Source organism: Adiantum capillus-veneris, chromosome 25 (genome assembly GCF_014529385.1).
Source record: "Adiantum capillus-veneris isolate H3 chromosome 25, ASM1452938v2, whole genome shotgun sequence".
In the NCBI taxonomy this organism is placed as follows: Eukaryota; Viridiplantae; Streptophyta; class Polypodiopsida; order Polypodiales; family Pteridaceae; genus Adiantum; species Adiantum capillus-veneris.
The window spans coordinates 102795589-102803138 of NC_140955.1; the positions used below are offsets into that span (position 1 = coordinate 102795589).

Genomic DNA, 7550 nt, shown 5'->3' on the forward strand with positions numbered 1-7550 from the left:
TCCAAGTCAAGACACAAACACCCTACATGCTCTTACTTCTTGAGTCCGGATCGCTTCCCATTGAGGTCTTGGGCATGGAAAGGGTTGTGGAGTACATGCGTAAGACACAACGTAGCCCTTTGCATCGACTTCCTAGAATCGCATATGAAGCAAGTCAAAAGGTTCAAAAGACATGCAAGAGCAAAATACTAAGTTCGGGTGGATGCTTGATATCAAGAAATGGTTTGAAGATGGGATGCATGTCACTTGGTCAAGGATGCGTCGATCGACTCCCAAGTTAATGAGGCCTTCTTACAACGCCAATGTATCATGGCTTGGAGAAATCTGGAGGTTCTCGCTTCAGCCATTACACCACACACGTTGCCCCAAACTACAAATCTCTCTTCTTCTCGGAACGAGGTAACCGAACCCATTCCTACATCCTTGAGCCCATCCCGTTGAGTGCGATCCGCACCATTGCCTCCATTCGTCTTAGCTCCCATTCTCTACGCTGCGAGACAGGACGTTGGGGCACTGGCGAGGAGTGTCATCGACTTTGCACCTTATGCCCTCGTCAAGTGCGAGAGAGTGAGTACCACACACTACTTGAGTGCTCAGCTTTTTGACCACATTAGGTCCTCTTTCCCATATATTTTCAGCCATGAGCTATCCCTACATACCTTCCTCTCCCAACCACGATGTGGACTCTCTATTGCGACGCTCATTTCAGCCATTTTTGAGCATCGAGAGTCACTTATGAACTCCACTCACACCACGTGACATGTTCATTTGGTCCCATAGGTCATATTTGACCTCCCAGGACGATAATAGAACTATCTATCTATCTCTCTCTCTCTCTCTCTCTCTCTCTCTCTCTCTCTCTCTCTCTCTCTCTCTCTCTCTCTCTACATTCCAAACAAGATGCGCAACAAAACATCATATATATTTAAAAATTAAATATGAATATTTTTTAGTAGGATGCAAAACAGTCAATGTAGTCATTGCTATGGTGGCTCACGCTCCATGGTTGCAGTTCGTTACCCCCTTTTGCTTAGTTTTGGGCGAGGTAATAGATAAGTGTTAGCCCCTTCCATGTTGGCCCCCCTAAGCTAAGCATAATTTCTTCACCAACTTGTAGGTCAAAAATTATGGATAGCCTCATTTCCAATAAGCATCTAGCTTGGTGATTCCGTATGGTACCATGCGGGATGACTTGTGATCATACGACAATCAAACCCTTTAGGATTCTTAGTAGGATGCTACTAAAGAAGCTAGTATGTGACCCGCGTGTTGCTACGGTCAAGAAAAAGGTACATATCAATTGTGGCAACCTCACTCTGCTTTATTCCACAATTACATATAAATATATGTGATTCTATTGTGAGATTTCGAAGCTCTTTGATACATGCGTCATGCATCAATTACTACTCTAGCTACTTACTCCATGGCAGGGGCTAACAAATCATACAGTGTAGCTACTCTTCACATTGTAATCAAACCGAGTGGAGATCTGCCTTTTGAATTTTCAATCTATATGTCTTTTCCAAGGTAAGATTTGGCAACTTATTATATATAGCTACTCTCCCTTTACTGCACTTGCTCCTTGATTGACCAAGATATAATCATCCTTTGTGGTTTCCATGCTAGTCCCTACTTTTCCATGCCAAGCTACAACATGCACTTTTCAAATAGGACATGGCCACTCTCTCTCTCTCTCTCTCTCTCTCTCTCTCTCTCTCTCTCTCTCTCTCTCTCTCTCTCTCTCTCTACATTGCAAACAAGATGCGCAACAAAACATCATATATATTTAAAAATTAAATATGAATATTTTTTAGTAGGATGCAAAACAGTCAATGCAGTCATTGCTATAGTGGCTCACGCTCCATGGTTGCAATTCGTTACCCCCTTTCGCTCAGAGTTGACGAGGTAATAGATAAGTGTTACCCCCTTCCATGTTGCCCCCACTAAGCTAAGCATAATTGCTTCACCAACTTGTAGGTCAAAAATGATGGATAGCCTCATTGCCAAAAAGCACTCTAGCTTGGTCATTCCGTGGTACCATGAGGGATGACTTGTGATCATACGACAATCAAACCCTTTAAGATTCTTAGTAGGATGCTACTAAAGGAACTAGTATGTGACCCATGCGTTGCTGCGGCCAAGAAAAAGGTACATATCAATTGTGGCAACCTCACTTTGCTTCATTCCACAATTACATATAAATATATGTGATTCTCTTGTGAGATTTCGAAGCTCTTTGATACATGCGTCATGCATCAATTACTACTCTAGCTACTTACTCCATGGCAGGGGCTAACAAATCATACAATGTAGCTACTCTTCACATTATAATCAAACCGAGTGAATATCTGCTTTTAAATCTTTACTCTATGTGTCTTTTCCAAGGTAAGATTTGGTAACTCATTATATATAGCTACTCTCCCTTTATTGCACTTGCTCCTTGATTGACCAAGATATAATCATCCTTTGTGGTTTCCATGCGAGGTCCTTGCTTTTCCATGCCAAGCTACAACATGCACTTTTCAAACAGGACATGGCCATTCTCTCTCTCTCTCTCTCTCTCTCTCTCTCTCTCTCTCTCTCTCTCTCTCTCTCTCTCTCTCTCTCTCTCTCTCTCTCTCTCTCTCATGATTGACATGCTTTTAAGAGCCATAGCTATTCATTTAGCCATGCTCTTGTCCTATCATGTCCTCACATCTTATCTTCTTGGATGGTCCTTCCCTAGTTGTTTGCTATGGCGCTCCTCTTCTATTGTCTCGTCTTCCCCTCTACTATGACCTGTTGCATCCCATATTGTGCATAAAAATCCAGGTTGCAAGTGTGGCTTTCCTCACGCTGCACATGCTTGCTCTCTACCTTTGTCTCCAATAGTCTCTCTCTCTCTCTCTCTCTCTCTCTCTCTCTCTCTCTCTCTCTCTCTCTCTCTCTCTCTCTCTCTCTCTCTCTCTCTCTCTCTCTCCACACACACACACACACACACACACACACACACACACACACACATAGATGAACTAAATGGAAGGCATTTTTTTAGACACAATCACATATGTTTTCACCTTGTAGGCCTATGGCCTTATGCACATGTGTGTATGCCATGAGCAAGCAAGAAAGCAAGTGTGTATGTCTAGAAGTTCTGCTCTTGAAACATGTTGATTGTAGGATATGCCGAACATGGTTGTTGCAAGGAAGTCAGCAGGAGGAGGGAGGGGGGATCTTAGATGTTATGTACTTTGTTAAAAACAACACCAATAGTAGGTACAATAAAAAGGCGGATTTCTTTAAGGCCTTCAACATGAAAAGTAGAGTCACCTTTCAAAATAAGTATATAATTTTTTGCCATACTCACAACTCTGCATGGAGATGCCATATTAACTATATTAACTCAGCAACTTTAGAATGTACAATAAGCCTCAAGCACTACATGTGCCTAAAGGAGACAACAATTTCAAAACGGGGTTGTAAAATTTGCAAGCAAGAGACCTTGATTGTTATTTGTCTAGCAATTCCAACCAAGGATCAGTGGTTTGTTTACCTCTAGCAGGTACCACTTGAGAGGCTGATGGAACTTAGTACATGTTTCCATTCTTTCGATTGTGTGGTTGACCCTACTCTTAACCCTATGAAACATATAAGCTAAGTAATGTCATGCATGATATCATTGAATTGAGCTACAACAACGGTTGTCTCAAAGATGCAAAGGTTTTAAGTTTTCAAAATCTGCTTCAGATAGCTAGTCACCCTTCAAATGTAAGGGTTGGTGTCCATCACATGGTAGGATGAAAAGGGAAATTTCCTTTAAAAGGCCTTTAAAATGAAAAGTAGAGTCACTCTTCAAATTTGATGGTAGTTGGCACATCCCGTGATAGGATGAAATGGGGATTTTTTTTTAAGGCCTTCAAAATGAAAAGTAGACATCTAGATCGGGCTATTGGTACCACTCCACCACATGCAGTGACAATTTTCTAATAAAGAGAAATGGGGTGAAGAGAAAAACTTATTTTGTTGTTATCTCTTTGTTCTCTCTCTCTCTCTCTCTCTCTCTCTCTCTCTCTCTCTCTCTCTCTCTCTCTCTCTCTCTCTCTCTCTCTCTCTCTCTCTCTCTCTCTCTCTCCAATTTTCTCGTGCCAACATGAGTAGGAGTCTTCCATTTCTTAGGTCAAATTTTGAATCATTTGTCGATATTTGCACTAAAATTTGTAAAACTTTACCAGTTTTCTTAAAGGAAAGCTCAAAATCTAGCTGAGATTTTACAATTTTAGCTTGTTAAAAATTCAATCAAAGCCTAGTTTTTGGTGAGCACTACCTATGAGCCCTCTTGATCATCTTGAATCCTATCCTTCGTGGAAATCAAAATTTTGTGATCTTGGCACTCTTGTTGTTGAGCTTGATACTGTGGAACCTTATGATTGCCCTCTTTTTGTAGTATATGTGTGATGTATGCTCTCTTTTGCATGTACATAAGATGTGCATTCACCTTGGATTTCCTTGAATCATCTTGAATCCTATCCTTCGTGGAAATCAAAATTTTGTGATCTTGGCACTCTTGTTGTTGAGCTTGATACTGTGGAACCTTATGATTGCCCTCTTTTTGTAGTATATGTGTGATGTATGCTCTCTTTTTCATGTACATAAGATGTGCATTCACCTTGGATTTCCTTGAATCTCCCATCATCAGTTTGACTTAACACTCATCGTGCAGCCTGTGATGTTTCTCTTTGTACCACCAAGGTGGCTATTGTGTAAGTAGCTGGTGTGGACAAGGTCACAGCTTCTTGATTTGCCACATCAAAGAGCACCTAACTCAATAACATCCTCAAGATGGCCAGCCTTGCATCTACACTCTAAGTGGGTGGCTATAGACCACATACGACTGCTAAAGCCATTTCACTTATAGTTGATTCGACACTTCTTTCTATCCTTCAATGCTAGCAAAGCCCCTTGCAAAGTGTTTAGATACTTTAATCTAGGCTATATATACTCTTTTCTTATATTTAAATTCCTATATATGTCTTCTGCGTTTGCTAACCCTCAGTTGACTTGACTTTGGACTATCAAAGCATGCAGGCATGGGACTCCATTAGTAGTCTTTACAATTGCATTCAACCATGTGTATAGGGTCCTATCATTGTGAAGAACTTCAAGTTGGATGTTGACTGACCACAAAGAAGGTAGGGTTCCATGCAAGAGGGAGAGCAATGGTTGCATCACACACGCACACACGCACACACAGACACATGATAATATAGCACTTATCCTATAGTGCCCTATCTCATATAGTAACAAAGCTATAACATTTTTGTAAATATGACATTTTTAACACACACACACACACACACACACACAGAATCCCTTTAAAATCTCTTGAATCATTTAAAAAAATGTATTGGTGCATGTTATCCTATATCATAGGAAAACCAACTTCTTGAACATGATGCATCGCTGCAATTTTAGCTTCATAATAAAGTCAATGCCTTCAATTATCTTGGCCTTGATGTGCTTGAAAATTTCTTATATCATTGTCATAGTTCACAAATTAGCCCAAGAGAAAAATTCATGGCCATGACCTTCTCTTAGGAATTATGGGAATTTGAAGTCCTTATGCTTTGCGACCTTCCAAATGGCAAAAACATAGTGTAGTAGCTTGGAATTGTCTGCACCTAGGCTACGCTACTAGACAATGGAGGATCATGTATCTACACTGTAGTCCTAAAGAGTGATACAATGTGCCCATTAATGTGATATAGAGCAAGCACATGATTTTGTAGCTCTGCTCATTCGACAAAGTCTTGAGCATCTGCCCAAAAATATTTTCATAACATTCAACAATTAATTGAGTGACTTACCTCAACCTTCCCAAGCTGCATATTTTGTGTTGATTTTTTTATATGCATGAAGCAATTTTAAGTGCTACGAGAGGGTCCAATTGAGCTCTTGAACTTTTGAAGAGAGAGAGAGAGAGAGAGAGAGAGGAAGAGGAGTGCTCAATCAAAGACATCATGGGAGTGAGGCTTCAGTTGTAGGCGTGTGCTCCTCTTGCTCCTTCTTGTCTATTGCTTGCTCCTTCTCTACGGCCTTGTCTAGCCCTTATCTTTCATCCGTGTGCATGGACTCACCAGCTCTTCCTCGTCATTTAGTGCATCTAGAATCAACATAACCAACGTCTATCACTCATTGGGTTGAACATACTTCTAGGAACATGTTTCATAGAAAACAAATGACCATGTGAACCATCACCATGAGCACCACTATAACTGCCTCTTTCAACAAAATGAGAGTATTGTGCTCTTCCACAGCTTCTACTGTGACACATTTTATTTTGTCTATGATAACAATGTCTCTCAAAATATCCAGATCTACCACAATAGTTCCAATGTCCATCTCTTTGCATAAAAGCACCACCTCTACTTTCTGGCAGGACTCTCTCCCTTGATTTATGCATAAAACCACTTCTTCTTTTCATAGAGGATGTTTGAATATAACCATTGCCTCTTCTTTGCATATGATTTCCTCTTCCACACATTGCACCTCTTCCTCTTCTATGATTATAATAGAAAACCGCATCTCTATTCGAGCCACTTGCACATTACTGGAAATCAAGTTTCACGTCTTTCACCATACATAAAGCAATCAACTTCTTAAAGTTTGGCATAGTACCTCTCATTGAAATAGAGGTATCCACCCAATGATTTATATTGTTTTCCAAAATTATTCAACATAACCAAAACAAGATTATCATCTTCAACTATGCAATTTATGGATGCCAAATCTTTTGCAATTTGTCTAATTCTAGTCACATATTTTGTTATTGGATGTCTTTCTTGTCATAATCCATGCAATCTTTGCTTTAATTGAATCTTATACACCTCAATACTTGTATCACACCTCTCACGTATAACATCCCAAGCATCCTTTGGTGTACTAGTCTTCTTGATATGAGGTATTAAGATTTTCAAATTACAAATGGAGATCCAATGTACACTTTTTGTGATTTCTTGATACACAATTTGCACACCTTTTTCTCGAGAGGAAATTCTGGACATCCCATACACCTTTGCCCATCAAAAAGTTCTACATTCAATACCTCCATACATGATGGTAGTAGTTGTCTTTTGTGAGATTTACACCAGCAGTTTGAGCTATTTGGGAAGACAAATTAGCCATACTTGTTTCAAATACTTTGAATCACAAATACCATCAATGCATGATTCAGAGGCAAGTCTCTTTGCTTCCATAATCTCTATGAAAGTATGCGCAATAAGCCACAACTTTACACATAAACTCCCAGCCAATAAAACACTTCCTCCAACCTCTTAGATGTACACACACACCTCAATTTTTATGCATACAAGTTTACAAAACTTGCTACATACACTTTCAATTAGCCATTATTTACTTATAGGATGTTGATCAAGCAATGTAGGGCAGATTGTATGCAAAAAATAGTTACTAATTTAGAGATAATAAAATAAAAATTTGCTACAGATTTATTTTGAGACTTTGTAGCATTCAAAGTGGGATTTCTATAGAGATAGACTATGCATCAATCAGAC

The 7550-nt window shown here is 39.7% G+C and overlaps 1 protein-coding gene across 1 annotated transcript; it reads right to left on the reverse strand.

The window, feature by feature from the left end:
• Positions 1-6583: 6583 nt before the first annotated feature.
• Positions 6584-7161, reverse strand: LOC147425404 (uncharacterized). Its single transcript, XM_086500055.1, is given in 3 exon segments — positions 6584-6663; positions 6695-6813; positions 7013-7161. Coding segments are annotated over 3 exon segments (348 nt in total).
• Between the last annotated feature and the right edge of the window lie 389 nt (positions 7162-7550).